Source organism: Pelodiscus sinensis, chromosome 2, assembly GCF_049634645.1.
Source record: "Pelodiscus sinensis isolate JC-2024 chromosome 2, ASM4963464v1, whole genome shotgun sequence".
Taxonomy (NCBI): domain Eukaryota; kingdom Metazoa; phylum Chordata; order Testudines; family Trionychidae; genus Pelodiscus; species Pelodiscus sinensis.
Genome location: NC_134712.1, coordinates 38,630,566 through 38,653,949, shown reverse-complemented (window position 1 = coordinate 38,653,949; position 23,384 = coordinate 38,630,566). Strand labels below are relative to the sequence as shown.

The following is a 23,384-nucleotide window of genomic DNA, read 5'->3' as shown; positions in this document are numbered from 1 at the left end:
GCATGGTCCCCACTCAAACAATAGAATTTGTGGGAGCTTTCTTGGATGCAGCAAGGGGCAGTGTCTCCCTGCCCATAGGGTGCTTCATAACACTAAAGGAGGCCATCCTGTGGCTCCAGTCGTTCCCCACCATGACGGCCCACTGTTGCATGAGACTGCTGAGACTTATGGCAGCCTGCACTTATGTGGTACGACATGCCAGGCTTAGACTGTAGCCGCTTCAGCTATGGTTGGCATTGATCCACAACCCGGCATTCCAGCATATGGACACAGTGGTGACGGTGCCTGGAGATTTGTTGAAATCCCTTGACTGGTGGCTATGCGAGGATGTGATCTGTGAAGAGATGCTGTTTCTCAGCTCTTCCCCGTCCATTCAGCTGGTGACGGACACTTACAATACAAGTTCGGGATCCCACCTCGGGAAGCTTTGGATGCGTCGGGGCCCCACAGACCTCTCCCTTTGTATCAATGTCAGGGAGTTGAGAGCTATTCGCCTCACCTGTGGTGTGTTCCTGCTACAGCTTTGAAACAGGCACATTTCTATTTTAACCAACAACACGGTTGTGATGTTTTATATAAACAGACAGGATGGTGCTCGCTTCTGTCCCCTATGCAGTGAGGCTCTCCTTCTCTGGGAGTTCTGCATGGCTCATGACATCCACCCAGCAGCCGCTTACTTTCCTGGGGCCCAGAATGGGTTGGCAGATTACCTCAGCAGATCCTTTGAGTGGCACCAGTGGTGTCTCAGGGTGGATATCACCCTGTCCATTTTCCATGGATGTCCCCACCTGGGCCTGTTCGTGACCCGCAGCAACAGGAAATGCCCTCGTTTTTGCTCCCTATTCAACCACAGCCCAGGGTCTCTGGGGGATGCTCTCGTGATCTCTTGGCCTCAGGGTCTAGTGTATGCCTTTCCCCTCTTCCCGCTGATCCACGGGGTGATCCTCAGGGTCAGGGAATTTAAGGCTTCCATAATCCTGATAGTCCCGGCGTGGCCTCGTCAGCATTGGTTCCTGGACCTTCTCGCACTCTCAATGGAATGGCCTCTAGCACTTCCCCTGTGCCCGGACCTAATCTCTCAGGAGTTTGGCAGGCTTCGGCACCCGAACCTTTGCTCCCTGCACCTCATGTCATGGAAGTTCCATGGCTGACGGCCATGGAGAGGCAGTGTTCGGAGCAGGTCCAGGCAGTTCTCTTGGAAAGCTGTAAGCCTTCCACTCAGTCCTCCTATCTTGTGAAGTGGAAACACTTTGTTCTCTGGTCAGGTGACGGGATTATCCCCTATGGAGGCCCCTCCATCTGATATCTTGGATTACCTCCTGGGGCTCATGCGTCCAGGCCTGGCACCTTCCTCTATACAAATACAATCATTTCGGCCTTTCATTTGGACTCAGGTGCCAGGACAGTTTTCTCAGATCCCATGGTGCACTGTTCTCTTAAGGGGTTGGATAGGAACTACCCTCAGGTGTGCGAGCCCTTGCCCTCTTGGGATCTAAATCTGGTTCTCACAAAGCTTATGAGTCCCCTCTTTGAGCCATTGGCGACATGCTCCCTTCTGCACCTTTCCTGGAAAGTGTTCTTCCTGGTGGCCGTTACTTTGGCCAGGCAAGTGTCGGAAATGAGGGCCCTGTTGGTGAACCCTCTGTACACAGCCTTTTTTAAGGATAAGGTCAGGCTGTGCCCCCACTCTGCCTTTTTGCCTAAGGTAGTGTCTTAGATCCATATTCACCAGGATATTTTTCTTTCTGTTTTTTACCCAAAGACCCATAGCTCTGAGACAGAGCAGAGTTTACACTCACTTGATGTGAGACGTGCTTTAGCTTTTTATTTAGAAAGGCCCTTCTGTAAGTCCCCTCAATTGTTTGTGTCTATAGTGGACAGGATGAAGGGCCACCCTGCGTCGGCCCAGGGTATCTCATCCTGGATCACGGCTTGTATCAAAGAGTGCTACGAGCTGGCTCAAGCTCCGGCTCCACCCATTATGGTTCATTCCACGGGAGCCAAGCATCTTCCATGTCCTTTGTGGCCCAGGTGCCCATCGTAGAGATTTGCAGGGCAGCTACCTAGTTGTCTGTGCGCACCTTTGTGAACCACTATGCTGTTACACAGCATGCTAGTGTGGAGGCAGGAAAAGGGAATAAGGGAATTTGTGTGCAGCAATCTTGATCTTGTTAACAAGAGAGCAAGAGTCAGGCTAAGTCTGTGGCCTGACAACACGAGATCTGTAATTAGACGCTGCCTTCGCCTCTCGCCTCCATACGGAGATAAGGATAGAATGCTGACTCTGGTAGGGACCTTGAGATAAGGAGCATCTGGGTGGAACTAAATAACTGTTAGCCACTGGTGTTTGGAATGGGAAGGAGACTAATTGTTATTGTTATTATATCTAATAGACAGTATATAAACTGATTCATAATTGCTTGTATTCGAAGATCTGCCTCGGGGGGGGGGGGGGGAGAGGCTTCCCCCCTGTCCGAACCAGTTTTTCCCTTGCTGCAGCTCGTAATAAAACTGCCTCTGGCTACTTGTTGCTTACAAACTCAGAGTGAGGACGATGTTTTCTTCCACACTAAGGAGGATGCTGCTGTGGGTAGAGCTGGGTTGCAGTCCATCTCTCGGTGCGGTCCAGTCCCGCCTCCTGGGGTATAGCTTTGGAGTCACCTAAGTGGAATGGACATGTGCAAGCACTCAAAGGAAAAACAGTTACTTCAAGATGTGTTGCTCATGTCTGTTCCACAGCCCACCCACCTCCCCTGTGTCAGAGTATTCTGGCAAAAAGGAACTGAAGGGTTGGAGGGCCAGTGGGGGTATATATTCACCGATATAGCAGCACCACTCCAGGGAGCTCCCTGGCTGGCTGACGGGTACTGCTATGGGAGAAAACTCTGACAGTCCGTTCACGCGGTATGCATACACCTAAGTGGAATGGACATGAGCAACACATCTCAAAGAACAACAGTTATGAAAGTAAGTAACCGTGTTCTAAAGTTCTCCAGCGACTGATCTTCATCCCCTCATCGGCATGACAATTCAATCCCACCAATCAGTGTTAATTTCCCTAGCTCAGAAGCAATCGTCTACCCTGTACAGCTGCTCTTTGAGTGCCAAATGCAATGACAGGTTGCCTCTGTCCATATTTTGCACACTGTCAAGCTCCTCTGTCGGTAGCTTCAAGATGATCTTCGCTGCCATGCACAAGGTTAATGGCAGTTGAGAGCATGCAGGAGAAGTGTGGGGTCCATTCTTTCTCGCTGCAGATGCTGGAGTGCACAGCAGAGAATGACAGTTGGAAAAAGGGCACATGGACTCCGGAAGCCATGAAACAAAGTAGTGCCTGATGGGACATTTTGTACAGTCCCAAAACTACTCACTCCCTGTTCCGTGGTCCCACAACACCTAGTGCCAGATGGTGTTGCTGGACACTGTCAAGAGGGGAGCTAAAGATGTGAACACAATCTGTTGACAGAGGGAGCAAGTGTAAACATGCTTTGACCACTTTTTTTTGGAGACTTTGGCATGTCAACATTATTTTCCTCAACCAAACTTGGTAGTGTAGACGTACCCTCAGTGTTTTGATCTCTGTTGCCCTGCAGGCATGCACCGTTCCCCTTTCAAAGATCCAGGAAGTGTCTGACAGCTGAGTGTGCTGCTCCTTTTGGGAAACAAAGAGCAAATTGTTTGAATGGAATGCTTCTGCTCTGCCCCACACTAGAAACACAGCGGCAGGCAGACTGCTGTTGGGATTGTGGGGTGTGGGATGGGAGGGGAAACTTTGACATTCCTTAGCATGGAGATGTCACCGAGTTACTCATGGAGACTGTGGGAGAACTTGGAGGAAATCACAAGATGCGCAGTGATCAGCTCCACTGTCCCACAACATTGCACTGTGCTATATATGCCCATAGCATATTGCTTACACTGTTGATGATGGTGCTTCCAACGTGGACACGATCTGTCAACAGAGGGAGAAAGTGTGAACAACCTTTGGTTATTTTTATTTTGTTGACTTTTAGGTGTCGGCATAAGTTTTGTCAACGAAGCTTGGTAGTGTAGAGAACACATAAGTGTTTCATTGCAAAACTATGTATTTTCATATGTGTGACATCAGCCTAAGATGTTTAGCAACATAACAGAATGATTACAAGAGAAGATTAAATATCTGTATTATTAATCCCATAGAAACTCCTTCTGGCTCCTAAGCTAAATCCTTAAAAATGTGTTTGCACTATAAATTATTGCATTTGTACATTAAAGCCTATTTGGAAAAAGTCTTTTCCCACATCTCCTCTTGCTGTTCCTTTCTGTTTAACATCAGCTGATAACATGATTTTCACTATTAAGGACATATTGAATAACCTTCTCTGAGGAAGTACTTTACCTCCAATTTTTTCTAGTAAGAGGTTTTTATGTTTGACCTCCACTGCTTGATTTGCATTATGCATGCTTTATAGGACGTGTATTTTTGTGTATGTACCGAAATAGCTTAGGCCTGGTGATAGGATGACACATCTAAAATTACTGTGATGTTTACTTCTAGGAATTACTGCTGAAGTCCTAGTGGTCACTTCTTTTGATGATCTACACAAAAGAGCTCAAGACGCCAAGGGGAAGATTGTTGTTTACAATCAGCCTTTCGTCAGTTATGAAGAAACAGTCAAATACAGATTACAGGGAGCAGTTGAAGCTGGTAAAGTTGGAGCGGTGGCATCCCTTATCAGATCGATTACTTCCTTTTCTATTTATAGGTAAGAATGTATTACTTACTGTGTGCATGACAATTTGGGAAATCTGACAGGGTACTACTTACAAATTCTGATTTAGATTATAAACTCCGTACTAGGGATGTTGATTTGCGGTTAATTGACTAGTTGAGTAGTCGATGGAATTTCCAATGACTACTCGACTAGTTGATAAGTACTTCCGCATTCCTAGCCCCAGTAGGGGCTCTTGTACGTTTCAAAGGAGAAACGTGGAACTCCACATACAACCCGGGACCAGCGGGAAGTCCTGCTGACTCTGGGCTGCATGTAGGTGCCTGCTTTGAAATGCACCAGAGCCCCCAGAGGGGGCTCTGGTGCGTTTCAAAGCCATGGAGCCCAAAGTCAGTGGGGCACTCTGAGTCTCCCGCTGACCCTGGTCTCCATGCTGCACTGCATGCCATGTAGAGCCCAGGGTTAGCTGGGGAGTCCCCAGCTGACCCCAGGTTCCTTGTGGCATTTCAGCAGAACCTGGGATCAGCTGGGGACTCCTCAGTTGTCCCCAGGATCTGCACAGCGCTTGCCTGGAACCTGGGGTCAGCTGGGGAAATGCTGTGTGGAGCCTGGAATTATCTGGGGAGTCCCCAGCTGACCCCAGGCTCCACAGCGTTGCCCCTTTGAAACGCTGCGTCAGGGATAGAGGTTCCATGATCCAGATGAGAAGCCATGAACTACAGGAGGTGTTGATTTTGAACTCCTGAGAGGACTCTATCCTAAACTTTTAAGAATTCTCCATCATGGCGAGGAAGCTGAGGCAGGGACAAGCATACTAGTGTGTTCATTATTTCATATAGATCTGTATATTTCTTCTGCTATTTAAAAAGTAACTTGCCTTAGAATGGTATGCAAAGTGCCTCTGTGTATGTGTGTGTTTGTCTGCTTCATCTGTTTTGTGCTTCTGAATAGTAAAACTCTGTGAACCTGGAGCACTCACCGGAATGGAGTTGAGATGTGTGCTTAAGCCATGGGAGAGTCTGGGGGAGCCAGCATTACTCAGAGGATCTAAACAGTTGGACTGCAGCACCTCAGCTCTTAGAAAGAGATGCTATATAGAGAGATGATCATATTTCCCAAACGCTGGGGCTGGTATTGCTACTCGACCCCTGACATGTTCCTCCACTTCCCACTTTTTGGAAGAAAAAATCAGGGTGGCCAGGACAGGGCTTATAAAAGGGACTGTCCTGGCTAAAACATATGGTCCACCCTACAGAAAGAGCATCAGCTCTCAGATAATAGTCCTAGAGACCTGGTAAGAGAGCTGCCTCTTCAGACTAAGGAGGCTTAAAGCAAGGGGGTCCAATGAGGCCATCTCCAAACATAGCAGCCTGGTGAGTGTCAAATTAGCAGAGACATGTCTACTAGTGGATGTGAGGGGAGGGTGTGCGGGTGTGAGAGAGGGACATTGACTCATATTTCACCTTTTACTTTACATGGTTGTGTAGGCAGGCACTTCATTCTCTGTAATGTGTTAAGCTGACCAGTTTCAAGTGGGTGTTTGGTTTGGAAACTGTTCCAAGCTCTGCCCCTAGTGCTCTTTCATTCTTTCAAAATGTTTTCATTGCTGCCACCACTCCAGATCTTGTGTGATTGCTTTTAAGAGTTTTTCACATCCCTAATGCTGCCATAAATATTCCTATATCAACCAATATAAAATACTTCTCTGGTAGCAACGTAAGGCAAATTGTCAGCAATTTTAAAAGTACATAATTTTGTATGTTTAAGTAGAATAAATGTCTGTTGTTTTAGTATTCATGGGCAATCACATAGCCCTAAAGTGACATCAGGAGGATGAAGTGTATATTCATATCAAATAATTATTTTTGGTCTACTATAAATAGGTCTTATAATTGTCACTTTGACTACCTTTTTTTTTAAAACCCATGACTCACAAAAATACATTTTTAATTAAAAAAATTGTAGGTACACGTTGGCAGAACTTTACTTTCTTAATGTGCTAAAGTGGATGTTTTGTATTTGTTGGTTTAGTTTCCTATTAATAGAATTTGAGATTTTTACCTAGAGATTTTTTTTCTAAAAATCACAGGCTCACACTTAAAATGTTCATCTGTGCTGAGAAAGGCAAGGCCAGGTCTTCATTAACAGCTTACCGGTGAGAAGGGTGAGACAGGTGTGAGACTGGCAACATGGAAGCTTCAAAGACAAGTATATTGATTTGTGCCAGATTTGATTGATGGACACACAGGAAATTCAGAGACTATTATACGTGTAATATATAGCTCTGTGTTCCTGGCTCTCTGAGTGGGTTTCCTGTGGAATTACTGCAGAGAGGAAGGGACGATTATTGCGAATTCCAAATGTCGATTATGCAGATACCCAGCCCTTTGCAGCTTTGGTCTCTAGGCAAAGTGACAAGAGATTGGTTTTACGTAGTTCAGAAGGCCTAGGAAAAAAAGGTCTCAAAACTATGTATAAAGGGTCAGCCTGACCTGGCTCAGGGCTGACTAACTCTGGAACAAAGAATTGACAAACTTGTTTACAGAACTGCCTGGGTCCCTGGTGGACGACAGATAACACTGGGTAAGCTATAATCGTTTTGTTCTGAATAAACATGCTGCTTTATGAAGGCTGGGTGGTAACTTGAGGACCCTATATTATCACACTGCTACCACCAGGTATGTCAGTTCTGGGGCGACAGCACCCTTAACTCCTCCATGGCCTACTTGAGGGCACTCCTTTTCAGGCATCTCTGGATATGTCTACACAGCAGCGTTATTCCAGAATAACGACATTATTCCGAAATAACTCTCCAAGCGTCTACACAGTAAGGCTGCTATTTTGAAATAATATCGCAATAACAGGCATCTTATTCCAGATTCTGTAACCCTCATTCTAGAAGGAATAATGCCTATTCCAAAATAGCTATTTTACAATAAGGTGTGTGTAGACAGGGCAGCTGGAGTTATTTTGAAATAAGTGGTCTCCAGGAAATCTCACAGGTGCCCTACTGGCCACTCTGTCCACAATCATCAGAACTCTATAGCTTCCCTTCCCTTCCCTTCCAGCTTCAGGGAGAAGGAAAAGGGTTTATGGCACAAATCAGGCCCTGCTCGCATTGTGCCACACAGCAGAATCCTGCACAGCCTTCCCTGCTGCCAAGCTCACTGCTCCAGATGAACCCCCCCACAGCTGCTAGTACTGCCTCAGGCAGCTCCCAGGATCCTTCTAGGGGCCAAAAAAGGAGGGCACCATCCTGGTCCGATGCAGAGATTGTAGATCTCTTAGAGATCTGGGGCGAGGAGGAAAACCAGCGGGATCTCTGCACCAGACACAGGAGTGTGAACATTTATAGCCGGATGGCTGAAAGCCGGGCCACAAGGGCCACATGCGCACCCAGGAGCAGATGCACACGAAGGTCAAAGAATGGCACTAGGCCTACAGGAAGGCCAGGGAGCGCAGCTTAGGGGCATCACCCCAGGCTTGCCCCTACTACAAATAGCTACATTGCATCCTGGGAGGGGGGGCATTCCCATCCCCCCCACCTCATTGTGGACTCTGGGCTGGAGATGCTCATTGTCACACTCTCAGGGAGCAGAGCTGGTGCTGAGGAGGAGGAGGAGCCGGACAAGACCATCACCAGCTCCATGCCTGCCAGCCAGGATGTCATGCTTGCCCTGTAGCTGGTACCTCCCTCTCAGGATGTCTCCTGGGCATCATCCAAAGCTGGGGAAGGCTCCTCAGATGAGTGCCATTACTTTCCCTAGACACAGACAGGTGGAGGCGGTGGGTGGTGAGAGGCTGCTCTGTGCTCCTCACTCAGCCTTCTAGGTCTGGGGATCACACAGCAGCCTGTGCACATGGATCGCCAGTCCAGGGAGGCAGCAAAAGAGGACCCTTGCACTCTGGCTCCCAGGGTGTCTGGAGAGGCCTGCCTTACTCCCAGCAGTGGGGTGGGACACTCTCCCACCACGAGCCACCACTAGAAGGAGGCTGGGAACATGAAGATACCCCCTTCGCACCCACACACACACACTCCGGACTGCTGCACATGGGCATGTTTGTACTCTTGGGGCAGCATCCGCTCCTGGGGACAGTGCGGCGAGGTGGAGGAGCATCTGCTGCTCACACATGCCTCCTCCCAACATCCTGCCCCCCTCTCCTCCAGCAAGCAGGGATACAAGTCCTCTCCGTGTGGGACACTGCCTCGGCTGGGCCCAGCATGTGCGCGGCATGGAGGGAAGCTGAGCCGCTCCCTGGTGTTCTTGCTGCCGGCAGGCTCCTGGTCTGGCTGGCACCTTCCCATGCCTGCTTGTGCCCAGGACATGGGGGGTAGTGAGGCTCCCCCCCTTGGACATTTGCACCCCTGCCAGAAAGGTCCCACTGTCCAGGCCTCAGATGGCCTTGCTTGAAGCACATCGCCTTCGTCTGACCTGAGGCCTTTGGGTCTTGGCTTAGAGATGAACACTAGGGTTCATGCACAGTGTCTCCCAGGATGACTGTCCTTCTCTTTGTTCTCCACACCTGGATCAGCTGTAAGAGGGGAGCGGTCACGACCTCTTGACTCCGCATCTTGCACCTTCCCCGACCACCTGACATATATATCTGTGAACTAGCCATGGTGGTCAATGAGGGCTTGCAGAACCATTGAAAAGTACCCCGTCTATATAATGTATTCAGATGCCCAGTGGCCAGGGGCCTGGATGGGGATATGGGTGTTGTCAGTAGTCCCCCTGCAGTTGGGGAAGCCCATGGTAGCAAAGCCAGCATTGATGGGATCCACATTGCCCAAGCTGATGGCCCTCAACACCTGTAGAGGGAGATAAAGTAACAGAGAATCACAGGGGTGCCAGGGTGCTTGGGAGGCCCCGAACTCAACCCCTCTCAATCCCCTCACACCAGGAGCAATCCTGACTTGCCCCTTTCCTCATCAGGGCTTTGTGAAGGCGGGAGTGAAAAACTTATCAGGGAGAGGACTTCCACTACCACCCCCACCTCCCTTGCCTAGGGAACCCCACTCCAGCAATTCAGTTCACCACCCTCCTGGGACAGTAGTACGATACCTGCATGACTATGGGCCCAACGGTCGATCTCTCCACAGCGAACTGGTTCCTGATGGATCAGTAGCTGTGTGGTGTGGCGAGCTCCCAGATGGCAATGACGACCTGCGTCTGGAGGGGGATGGCAGGTCTCATCTGCATGTTCCATTGCCTGAGGGCAGGGGCGAGCCATTCACAGAGCTCCAAAAAGGTGTCCTTCCGTATGTGGAAATTCTGGAGCCACTGCTGGTTATCCCACCACTCCAGGACGATCCGGTCCCACCAGTTGAAGCTGGTGCCCAGTCGCCAGAAGCGGTGGTGCACAATGTGCAGGGGAGCGTAGGTGGAGTCAAGCCGCATGGATAGCACTAGGACAGTGGAGAGGAATTGCAGCAGGAAGTGCACTAAGACACATAAGAGACGTCGACTGGTGGGAGGCACGTCCAGCTGCATGTCTAGAGAGCTGAGTTGTCCGCAAGGGCAACCACAGCAGGCAAAGGAAAGGCTTTGCTGTCCCTCAAGGAGGTAGGTAAAGGAGAAGAACCTGAGACATGGCTGTACAGGGGGGTCCCTTTAAGCCTGAGCCACAGAAGACAGTGCTGTCCTGATGCCCTGCCTGAGGTGCTTCCAGGTGACCTTATATGTGATTCAGTGTCCAATGAGTGCGAACGCTCTATTTCGAATTAGCTCAGCGCTATTTCAGTGGGCATATACATTTCAAAGGAGGAATGTGGAAGTGCCTATTGACTAGTCGATGGAATTTCCATCGACTACTCGACTAGTAAATTAACCACAATTTAACATCTTTAATCCATACCCTACTAAAGGAGTCAACCTTGGCTGTGGCTATGCTATTTCAGGATATTGTCAAAGGTGAAACTGTTCAAAATGCCACCTGAAAAATAAATGGTCTGTCCGTCATTAAGTTAAATACAGTCACTATCTCCATCACCCTGGACTCTGAAATTATGGCAATAACTAAAATAATATTAGAAAATATATTTTAAAGCAGAATATATTGTTAAAACTTAAGTAAATGGCTAAGTAAAAGAGAGTAACTTGACTTAATTGCTTATTGCAGATTGCTTTTTCTTAAGTAACAGCAAAACAAATATTATATTTTCATTGGTCTCTTACTAGATTTCTCCAAAGAGTATAGGAAACTAATTTTTTGTTCAATTGAGCACCAAAAAAAAAAGGGGGGGGGAGGCATGTATCTCACCCCTAGATTTACTACATTGAAGAGAGGCTCGTTTGAAAGATCTCCCTTACATTTCTGTGTAACGGGCATTATGTAGAAATGCATAATAGGCAATGAAAGTGTAGCAGAAAGTTAGGAAACAAGGACTGGGGGATAGAAAGTGAAGGTGGTAAAGCTGGTTATTGCTTTCAGTACTACTCAGAATTAAATTAAAAGAGTCTGCTAAACAGTAGGGATGTAATAGTGTAGTCAATTAACTGATAAGCTTTCACTTATCAGTTAATGCTATAGACCAGTGTTTCTCAACCTTTTTTTTAAAAAAGTACCCCTTTAAAAATTTTTTAGAAGTACTGCCAGTACCTACAGTTTTCAAACACAATTTTTTTTCTACCATTGCAATGCATTTGTTTAAACAACTTAATTGTAGCCGGGCAAACAATGAATTTTTTGGGTGTAAAAAGTACAAAAATAATAAAATGCTGTAAAACTTAAAACAAAAATTTAGTTTTCTCCAAATTTCAGTTGTGTTGACATATCCCCCAGACTTCTCTCGAGTATCCCTGGTTGAGAGAAACTGCTATAGACTTCACGCATTCCTACCCCACCCCCCAGCAGCCCATCTCAGTCCTGGCTTGCCATGGATTTGGGACCTACCCCTGCTGTGGCTCTGCATTTAAAGTGTATTAGAAGCTAGGCGGGCAGGCAGCCTGGCTCAGTTCCGGCTCATGCCAGTTCCAGGAGCTCAGCCCCTCCCCAGACAGGGACTGCTGCCACCCTGTGCTGTTGCCTCTGTACCAGAGGCAGCAGCCCTGGGAGAAAGGCAGTTGATCTGGGCAGGGAGCTGGTTTTTAAACAGGCTCCCTTCATGCACCTGCTCCTGCCTGCTGATACAGAGGCAGCAGCATGGAATGGCAGGGGGCTCCTCAGGAGTGGAGCTGGTACACACTGGCTGCTGGCTCCACCCCCGGGGACTATAGAATAGTGGAGTAACAGATAAAAATTCATGAGGCTAATTGACTATTCAATTAACTGGTATTTAACATCCTTACTAAACAAATGCCAAAACCACATTTGTTTGGAGGCATTAATTCCTTCATCTAGGATGGGGATTTCAGTCATCCTCAGAAAAGATTTAAAAATGGATGCTGTAAGGAAAGTATTTGAATGTGAAACGGCATGAGACTGCCCTTTCTGTTCTTTTCTTTAGTGCTATTTTTTAAAAAAAATCTCTTTTCCTACTTTTAAGATAGGTGGTTTGGGTCTAGCCTGTCATTCTTGCCACTTCCTGATGCCTGAATGATTGCTCTCCTAGTCTGTAACTGACAAGAATTAGTGTGCTAGCCAAGGTGCGTTTTCTCCAGCTCTCTCCTGGTTTTATTTTCCTCTTAACTACCTGTTGTGCCTTTCCTTGTCTGTTCTCCTGATGGGCAGCACTGAATGAGCTCTGCTGGACTCATTGCCTCTTGTCAATCAGATTCAGGACCATTCCATTCAAGTTGCATTGCTTTTTCTTACTGATTAATGGGAAATGCTAGATCCATGAAGGCAGCAGCATATTAGGAGGGCAGTTGGTTACAGGAAAAAAGCCAGTGACAGATTATTCCTCAGTAACAAAAGGCAGGGCCTGCAATTATTGTGGCTAGTACCATGCTATACTAATCTCACTAACTTTGTGAGCTGGAAGATTTACATCTTGTCTTAGAATATTAATATAGATTATATACACACATACATTGACTAATAAATGGAATTATGGCAGCCTTTCAAAATCATCTTGAAAATCTACTAGTACATATACAAAATCTACTTACCTGCTTTTCCCATGATATAAATAATGGCAATGTTTTAGTTGTCTCTGATGAATACAGGAGTAGCAATTCATGAAGCTCAATTATGTCTTTTATATCATAAACTCATTTAGCTAAGGGCTTTCTTTTATTATGGTGTTTTTTTCAGTACCTAGAACTCTGTGGCTTTTAAGTGATAGTGCAGTAGTAGCTTAGAATAATAATCATGGCTTACAAATTGGTACTCTGCAGTAGAGTAACACTTGAAAATTACTTAGGCTCCTTATTAAAGAGTAGCAAGATACAGAGAGACTTAGGAAAATCCCAAATGTGTTTTTCCCCCCTCGGAAGCTCCTCAGCTCTACTTTAATCCCGTTAAGGCAAGTAGTTGCTAGATTGCTGTTGTCAGGGCAGGATTTATGGTCCCTTTAGGGTTCCATTGAGCAGGGATTACAAGGGCTGATGGGCTTTTGAAGGGTGGAGGAAAAGGTTTGCTACTGTGCTACTTTCATTATTGGATGCATATGAATTTTTGGGAAGACAATTACGGAGATGCAGGAAAGGGCACTGTTGCCACTGCCAGGTTCTCCTGCCCCTTGGATGAGCTGGCAATTGGTTACTTGGTGTGTAGAACCACACTGCATGGGAGTTCTGTCTATAGAGTAGGAATCCGCACACATCCCCACACTGATGCATCAGGGCCAAATCATGATGTCATAGAAATGAACCATATAACTTGGTTCTGATGGGGCTTAGACTTGATATTAGCAGTAAATTGCTGCAGTGAGTAGGTAACTTGGTTTATGAAAACATTGAGTGTCTCTCTCTCTTCAATAGTCAGCCTTTTTCTCTGTAGAAACTTTCATCACCAAATTGTCAGTACTTCAGAAGTCTTTTAAAGGTGCATTCCCTGGGCCAACAGTAACAAAAAAATTGGAAAAACTAAACTTTTTCATGTAAACAAATATTGACTTACATCAGTAAACAGTAGTCAGCTTTTTTGGAGAGATCAAATGTTGACTTGTTTTGCCCTTTGAGTAGCTTGACTGTGCAATGATTAATAAGCTAATGTAAGGTTCAGAAATTATAAACATTTACTGCCAAGTGAGTACAGGAAACCTAATGCAGGGCTTATCAGCTTTCTGTGGATATTTTGTGGCAAAAACACTCCATTTTATAAATGGGGCTAGGAAAGAATTTGTAACTAACAGTAATCTACTACAAATTTTGAAGAAAATACAAGTTTTGGGATATGTTCCAGATAAACTATGTCTTTCAGCATTTACAGTGTTTGTGACATTTATGCTGGTTGATTAAAATAAGATCAAGCACAAAGTTGAAAGAAAAATCCTTCTTTCCTGTAGGAACAAGAGATTTACAGTATATGGTATCATAACTTTATTTAATGGCGCCTTTGTGGGCAGTTAGTGGGGGTAGGCGGAATGACAGGACACAAAACTGAGAGCGTTTCTGGTATTCAAAAAATGGAAAGGTCTATGCACCAGCTAAATGCTACAAACCAAATGAATCTTTTATAAATGTTTACAATAGATAGCTTGAAAACAATGCAAAGTCTTGTGCTGCAGCAGTTAAGTAAGCAAGCTGGTAACATGTGTAGCAGGACCACACTGGCAAGTGTATAGCAGTCGGGATACTGTATTTTCATCAGCCCACAACTTGTTGATATGGACACTTTCTCCTTTAGGTCTTATTCTGTCTGAATTTGGCACCCTGTTGCTATTTCCAAGCAGAAACTATTTTCATTGGCTGGCTGTCCTCGCCAAAGTAGAAAGCATTCTAGGCAGTACCTTGGATGCAGAAGTAGGAATTTTACTATAACTCTGTATACCCTGTGTACTCTGTGTGCGTGTAAGTAAAATATGCAAATGTTGCTGATAGATTTTGTGGTAAATATTTTATGGGTCATTCAATTGTATAGCAAAAATTCTGCTTTGGAATGTAAAGTTATTAGATGAAAGCAAGTAAACTTTATTTGATCTATTACTTTTTCTCTTCTTTTCCCCCCTTTCTGTTCCTTCAGTCCATTTAGTTTCTGCTGTGTTTTCCTGCTATATATGGCAAGGTGGTACAATATAAAACCCTTCGTCTAATTATTCCTTCGCTTTCCCCTTATTCTCTTGCTTTCCCTGTAATGTTCTCTTCCTTTTTCCTGAATTGTTTTCATTCTCTTCCTCCCTCCAATCTCTCTTTCATTTTTTTCCTTGTATATGCTGATGCCCTGTGCCCGCTGTCACATACAAACACTGGTGTTATCCACCCGTTTCCTTTTATGTTCCTTCTTGGTGCCCCCTCCCCCATTCCTGGCCTCTGGGGGAGCATGTATTGGTGGGTGGAATTTCCTTCTCCCCCTAAAAGTCCAGGTATGACTCAGAGTAAATGAGTAGGAGCTCTAATCTTGGGCTCCAATCCCTGTATCTTCTGAGAGTTAGACAGCAGAAGTCTTTCCCTGTACCCAGCAAGTTGCCTGGACCACCAGCCAATAAGTTCAGTGGCCTAGACCATGCTTGTCACTAAATACTCTGTAATTGTAAACATTCTCATGAAACCTTCAACTTGCCCCTTCATTTTTCCTTGCACCTCTTAGTTTAGTTTTCTTGTAATAAACAACATCATGGTAAATAAACAAGAATACAGCACACACAGAACAGGAGCTGGGTTTGTAATTTCTTTTTCTTCAATAGCACCATCTGTTGTAGTGTAACACATATCATCCAAACTTATGTTGATTTGAACAAATTAGTGTTTTCCCCAGACACTTGAATTTAATGAAGATTGTACTATGTATCTGACACCTGCTTAGGGGAGAATGAAAGACTTTTAGACATGTAAAACTAAATGGGATTACTAATTTATCCCCCAGCCTCCTGAGCTAGATATTTGTCTCATGTGACAGCAGTGAAAGAGAGCAGAAGTAAGTGCTTCTTATAGGCAAAATAGGAGACTTAACATTGCTCTGTTCACTCAGTGAATACAAGGCACATACATGGGCACCCGCACAGAAAAGCCCAAACACTCAGTAGTTTGGGAAGTAAGTTGTTAAATATTAATTTGAACTGCATGCCAGGAGGGATTAAATGTAAAAAGACACTCAGTTTGAAAATTGGAAATGTCATCCATTTCAAATAGTAAGCTAAAAAATATGATTCCAAACAATACACCAGCTCTTACATTTTTGCCAGCTTTTGTTATTGTACAATCACTTTTTGTTTTATTTGGTTTGTTGGTGCCTTGCATGCTGCCATGTGGCAAACAGGAACCCGACTACAATGAAGTAGTGTTATACAGTTTGCATAGAAAACAAACTTTTTAACATTTTTTAAATCACTTTGCTTGTCTGTTCTGTACTACCATGACCTAGCACTATTCCATGATAACTTTCAGGTTATTTTTAATCTTCTAGACCAAAGTTTGTGCTGGTTCATTTCTGACAGAAGTATCTGCTTCTCTTCAGTAATATTTCTAACTTAAACATACATTTTCTTCTTTGTCCGGAAGATACAAGAGCCTTTGCCAGCACTATATCTCAAAAGGCTTCAACTTTTTACTTGGCAGCAGAATTAATTTCTTGAAGGTACAAAGTTTTGACTGGTGAAAGCTTAATTTTTCTATAGAGATTTATGGATCTGAATAGTGAGAAATCAGTGGTGCTGACAAGAAAATTGAAGTAGAGATGGCTGGAGAAAAGGCTTTCCCTATCTATATGCAAAACATGCAGCTGCATAAGGGACCAAAAAATATGGTGCCCTATGCAGTTGGTTGCTGTATATGTGCTCTGACAGTTCCCGACTACTTCCCTTTGTGGAATGTGCCTAGCCCCTGCTCACCAACGAGTAGCGTGACGAGCAGCGTGAGCGCAGGCCAGAGGACTCAGGAGGCGCAGGGAGTGGCTGCACAATTGGTGGCTGGAGAGAAATGGTGGTTTCCCCTTCAAAATGCCACTTCACTCTGGCTTGCTGAATCCTCCAATCCATGCTCATGCCAATTGCTTCCACCCGCATCTCCCACCTGCTCCTCTAAGGCTGCAGGTGAGCCTCCCTCCTTTCCCTGCTTCTGGCTAGAGTTGCCTGAGCATTGCTATAGAAGGCCCTGGATGGAGAAAGGTAATTCCATTTTGTGGAGGAACATCGCTCCCTTCCTCCCTCCCACCTCTCCACCCACAATTTTGAAATTCCCTGGAAAAGGAAATGGAGGCCTAGCTCTGAGACAGATTGCCTCGAGGGCTGTCAAGAAGCCAGGTGGATGAGCTGGCAGGAAACTCGAGAGATTTTAAAACCTCTCTACTTTTGGAATTTTGTTGAAATTTAAATGTTCTCATAAAACATTTCAAGTTTGACAAATCAGCAAATTAAAATGAAAAAAAAATGCTTTGCTCCTCTTAGGTCCTCTAGTATTAAAATCCTGTCATCCACTCAAGGAGCAGAAACAATAGTATGGGACTTCGTACCCAATTTCACACCAAAATGAATACATACAGATAGATTAAACAAAGAGTTGAATGAACAAACCACAGACTGCAATCTGTCCCTGTCAGCTAATTGATAAATAATTGTGAGTGAGTGATATACATCCAGGATGGACTTGTAGAAATAAGGATAGGTTTAGGAACAGGAAAAATGAACAAAATTTGCAAACAAATGTTATTTGCAATGAATAATTTAGTGAGTTGTACTATAAAATATTTTAACTATACAGTGCAATATATTTTACAGTGATGGATTATATTTGACAGCAAGACATAAATTCAACATATGGATATTTGTAAAATATCGTTGTGCCTCTAAAATTATAAGTGGCAGCTTCTGAATAGACACTCAAACATTACAAAACTTGCCTGTTTGTATTATTCATGAGTTTATATTTGAAATTTTAATGTGCCTTTGTGGGTCGCACCTGAGAACATCAAATGTTGAAAAATGGGCAGATGCACCCCAAAGTTGGAATTTATTCTCTTCTAAGATAAGAACAAAAGTAAATTTCAGTCTCATCATACCGGCTAACAAGAAGTCAAAGAGCAATTTCCTGAGGCATTCCAGTCCTTGTAAAACCACCAATACTTTAATTTTCTCAGCAGGAGCCTGATACCAGAAGCTTCTAACCCCCGTTTCATGTAGCAAGAATGTAGTTTTTTTAATCTTCTACCTCCACAATTCTATATCAGAACTCTATTAGGCAGTATGGCCTTTCTCCATCTTACCTACATCTTCCAGTCTTATTGTGGTTTGGATTTTTTTTTCTGTCTCTGAAGGGGTTATGTCTAGACTGTATTCACAGGATCTGATTGAAGTTCATATAGGTATAGTAGAACTGTCTTTAATCTAATGTGCATTAGCCTGTCCATAACTCTGGGTGATAATTTGTGGAGCCAGATCACAGTGAAGTGTCTAACTGCTGCAGCTTCCCTGCTTCAGGGGCCAAACTAGCTAGGTTTGGACACACTGCCTTATAAAAATGATCACTGTGAAATGATATTCTGTATTCTTTATGAAAATATGCTTATGATATGAATGACATTACTGAGATGTACTTTATGTAAGATAACTCCAATGATACTTTACATGAGAGGTTATGATTTACTGACTATAATTATCCTATTTGTATGTAGGCATCATTTTTATTTCTGAAGTTAATTATATTGACTATAGTATCTGTATTCCAACTATACTACTTTGGATGACACCCCCTACTAACACTTCAGGTTCCACAATGAAAAAGCCAGACTGGGCTGATGACCCATCAACCAGGAGAATGGGCTGTGAAAAATGTGGCCTTCCTGCGGATGCTCCATGCCAGTGGTCCCCAAGGCGGTGCCCGCGGGCACCATGGCATCCGCCTGGCTATTTGTGTGCTCGCTGAGTGATCGGGGCCAGTCCCTCCCCCAGGTGCATGGCACAGGAGCAGCGCCAGCCCCAGGCGCACAGCACATGGGCGCACGGCGCATGGGCATCCCCACCCCTGGGTGCGCGGCACAGGAGCAGCGCCAGCCCTGGGCATGCAGCGCATGGGCTGTTCCGGCCCCGGGTGGGTGGCATATGGGTGGCCCCGTCCCCGGGCGCGTGTGCAGCCCCGCCTCCGGTAGCCCAGCGCATGAGTGGATCCACCCCCTGGCGCCCAGGAGCCCCAAAAGGTTGGGGACCACTGCTCCATGCTGTCACTGACTCATGGATGTTATGGGACCAGGTGACCTGGTATCTTAATGCTATTTGCAGTTTGGACTGCTGAACTGTTTCACTGGGAGGTGGGGGCATCAAACAAAGAATTTCTGTTTTATGGAAATTGTATATAAGGCAGGGGAGGAAAATAATTAGGGTCTTCAGTTTGCTTCATCTCTGTCTCCCCACCTAAAAAGGTACTTGAAAACCCCTGGAAACAAAAGGATTCAAATAGGGTGACATCCCAAAGAGACCAACCTATTACAGTCACCATTTTCCAATCGAATGCAAATCACGTGTCCCCTGCCTCTGATCCTCAGAAAACATTTTCATCAGCAACCTGAATGAACAAGTGCATGCAAAGAATGATTCTTTGATTTGAGCAGCCCTCCTGCTCTCCTTTAACAATGGAAAATAAATCAAATACAATTTAAGAGGAGAATTGATACAAGTCCTTCTTTTCCTTCAAGGTTCTAAAAGTCTTGGAGATTAAATGGGAAGTTTCTTCAATCAGTCTTTTCAAAAGAATTATAAAAAGACAGAAAAGCACCAGAGAATGGGCTCCCTATCCAATAGCAGTGCTGCTTTCCTTTTTGAGGAATCTTTCAGATTGAGTCCAAGCGTTCATAGCATGAAGTGTTTTCTTAATCTTCCAAGGCCATGTTAAAGGTTATTAGTATATTGGACATTCAGCCTGAGGCAAAGAAAGCAAGAGAAAAGAAAGACAATATGAAAACCAAATCAGACAGCAAAACTAGGAAGTGTTTCCCCTCAGGTTCAAAAGAGAAGCTTTTAGATTTCTTTATATTTCTCCCTTTATGAAGTCATAGCCACTGAGATGAAATGGCTGGGAAAATCCAGAAGACTTGGTAGGTAAAGATCTGCTCCGTAAAGAAAAGCAAATTGAACTCTCTTCTTCCTATTATCTTTATAATGAGAGGAAGCCTGGAGACTTCCAGTTTACAGCAGTGTTTCTTGAAACAAAAATATTCAGATATTTTCTCTGGGCCTGATAATTTCTGCACCATCTCAAAATGCTTTGCAGGGGTTTCTTATCATGGACAAATGGTTCTGTTACATAAGTATATTCTTTATCACTGAAAATGAAGGCTCAGATTAATCTTGCAGAAACTATTTGCTGTTGTACCTCTTGTTTCATGTAAGCATTGACCCTCTGGCTCAAACATATTACTCAGAAGACAACAGGTTGTGGAAGTGGCAGTGACTCAGACAAATAGCTACTGACTGCAACTACCACTTCCATTTATTGAAAAAAAATCTCTATCAGAAGAAGAAACTTTCATTTTCTTTCTATATATCTTTTGAACTTTCCCAGAACAAATTGTAGCTCTCACGGTGTCCTAGTTCAATGCTTTGAAAACATTTTCCAGAAAGTGCCCAAATCGGATTCACAGTGGAAAATGTCATCTATCTGGGAATTTCCTATCTTTCATAGATCCCAAGGAGAGATCTATTCACAGGACATTTCTGAGCAACCTTTCTTCATTCTATCATTTCTACTATAAAAGCTCCCTGTCTTTGCTTAAGCCCTATAGTACTAACTCCTGGGATACAAGCTCACTTGGGGATTGGAGGGCAAAAATCTGCCCTCTAACCCCCAAGAGAATGACAAGACCTAAACCTTAATAATTCTATGAAACTAGGTGCTTTCTTTCAGTAAAGGGAGAATGTGGTGCTCATTCAGACTAGTATCAGAACATTTTTCCACTTTGTTCTGCCTGCCAGCCTGTCTCACTGCTCAGGATATGCTATTTAAAAAGAAAGTTAATGTAATATTATAATAGGGTTTAAACAAACCTTTTGTATCTAAAGGGACCTTATTTGCAATAGATTTCAAGGTTAGGACTTTGAAAAGTGTCAATGGAAGGAAAAAAGCACCCTCTACTGCTTCTAGATTCAATCATTTTAACTGGGAGTAACTTACTTGCTTTAGTGAGATATAGATGTTTCCCTGCCTATCGCCACTGAATAACTTATCGCTTTACTGAAGAACAAGCTTGACAAATAAATATAATATGCAGCATGCAGGGTGTAGCGGCTTCCCGCTCATCACAGCGCCACCTGCTGTCAAATTGGGGAATTAGCACTGCTGGCAGGTGGCCGGATCCCTTTCAGGACACTGCCCTCTGGCAATGTCCACCGCAGCCTGAGCTTTTCCCCCTTCTGGGGGCGAATGGGTTTGCGACAGGCTGGTAGGCCTTCAGGAGGCGGCTCCTCCGCCTCCAGCACAGTGGGGGACGTGCCTGCCTCCCTGCATTATCGCGCCCTAAAATAGTAGGTGAGTCTCTCCCCAGCCTTCCTTCAGGTCCAGGCCATAGAGGAATAAGTCCACCACTTGTCAGTCTATCATTGCACAGTTATGGGCAGGGCACCCAGTCTAGTCCTGCCCCATCAAGAGGTCCCGCCCAACACATGGTCGGTCCCAGACACACCGTAGGTAAACCCGTGCCCTCGAGCAGGGCGGGCAACAAACACAGCAAATGGCGGCCAGGCCCTGAGGCAAGGCAACCAAACACAAGTTTGTAGGAGCTCCTCATTCAGGAGCGGGCCTGGTAGGGCATCTGCAGCAGCGCTGAGGGGGAGACTGCCACCCGGTTAGAGGGTGGCGGGGGGGCGCAGGCCCACCCACCTCACTGCGCCCCAGCCCAGGGGCCCTGAATGCAGCAGTGCAGCTGCGACTGGCTCAGCAGGGCTCCGGCCTGTAACTTGCTGGCCGCGGGCCGCTCTTGGCCCGGGCTACCCCTGGGCCACTTCTTGTCTCCCCCTTCCCAGGTACCTGTAGCTCCAGCAGGTCCATCAGGGAGTCGAGGCGCTGCCGTCCCCGCAGTGTCCGGCCGGCCCAATCCAGGGGTCAAGGGGTTGGAGCTCTGCAGCGTCCCGTGCGCTCGTCCGGCCCGGCGTTCCAGTATCCATCGGGGGTCCAGCTGGTCCACCAGGTCGGGCCCGTCCTCTGGGTCCACGGGTGGTTCTGCTGGCAGGCTTGGCCCGGCCTCCATAACCTGGGCAGGGAAGCCTTGGCCGGCCTCCGGGGAGACTGCTGAGGGCGGCCTAGCCCGGGTCTTAACCTCCACAGGCAGGAGCTCCGGACAGGCCTCCGGCTCCTTCAGGGGCTGCCCCCTGACTGAGCTCCCCGGCAGCCTTCTTATAGTCCTAGCCCTGCCCTTTGCCTTCCGGTCAGGTGAGGGGGTGGGGCTAGGCCGGGCCCAAAATGGCTCCCGGAGGGGTTCCTCTGGGCGGCGTCCTCTGGCTCCTTCGATAGCTTTGAGGAGCAGTGGGCGCTGTCTGGGGTTCTCTGCTCAGTGTCCCCATCCGGCTCCCTAGTTTTAAACCTTTAGCCTGCACTCCCTGATCCTTTTTTCATTATTTGTTCCCCGAAATTAATTGGACATGGGTCCAGTGTCCCTCCCATAAGGCTGGGGAGGGGCTTTTAGAAGGTGGGCAGGCTTTGCTAGTGGGAAGGGGATAGATTTAGGTATCAAGTTTCAAGTAGGAATAAGAAATCCTCCGGAAAGGGGCTTATTTTCCGGAGAATCGCGTCTAGACTGGCGCTTTTCTCCGGCTTATCCCCAAGCCGGAAAAAAGCGGCAGCCATGTAAATGCAAATGCCGTGGGGGATATTTAAATCCCCCGCGGATTTGCAATTCCGGCTGGTCTAATCTGCATCCCTTTTCCGGAAAAGGGGTGCAGTGTAGACACAGCCTGAGTGTGTTTCTGCATAACACGAGTTTGTGCATCTGTACTGTAGAGCTTATTTATGGGCACAGACAGTGAAGACAGCTCTGAATGGTTTTCAGTGTGGATGGGGCAGATGGAGAAGAAACCCCATTCATTTTCCACATCAGAGAGACATCCCTAGAAATCAGACCTCTATAGCCCTTTTCCTCTCATTTGCCCTCTATTTATCTTTTGCATTGTCCTCGCTGAAGAGGCCTGACTGTCTCAGTGAAATGTAACCTTCTTTCTTATCGGTTTCTTCAGTGGCACCAAGCTAATCTGTTTCCCTTTCAACCCTTTGAAAGCAGCCCATTCTCCCATCTTTCAAGAAGATGGGGTACCTTAGCTGACTGCCCTCAGTAATCTGTACTCCACAATAGGGTGACTCAGATGCCAAATATCCTTCCTGTTAGTGCCTTTATCTTTCCTGAAGCTGTATGATTTAGCATCTGTTTGCACAGGTTTGTTTAAATTTATTCTCCTCTGTGGGATCACTGAATATATAAATAGGGATCCTGCATTAGGCCTTGGAAAGCCAAGAGTTAAACAAACAAAGCATATTGCCAAAGGCTCACAGCTGCTGGACTGTTAAGTCTGTCCTCGGCATTCCCTTCCAATCCCACTGTTGCTATATCCAGGATAACTTTCAGCAGGCAGCTGCATTCCCAGAGGATGGCAGGGATGTAAACTCAGGAGGAAGAAGACTAGGTATTTCATGCAAAGAACCTGAGAAGGTCATA

The 23,384-nt window shown here is 45.7% G+C and overlaps 1 protein-coding gene across 2 annotated transcripts in view; it reads left to right on the top strand.

Annotated features, from left to right (window-relative positions):
- The window catches only part of CPQ (carboxypeptidase Q), a 257,650-nt gene that overhangs the window by 51,721 nt on the left and 182,545 nt on the right, over window positions 1-23,384 (top strand). For both annotated transcript variants that reach the window (XM_075920338.1, XM_006123927.4), the window contains one exon: window positions 4,538-4,745. In XM_075920338.1, coding sequence (XP_075776453.1) covers window positions 4,538-4,745 — 208 coding nt within the window. The remainder of the gene's footprint in view (window positions 1-4,537; window positions 4,746-23,384) is intronic.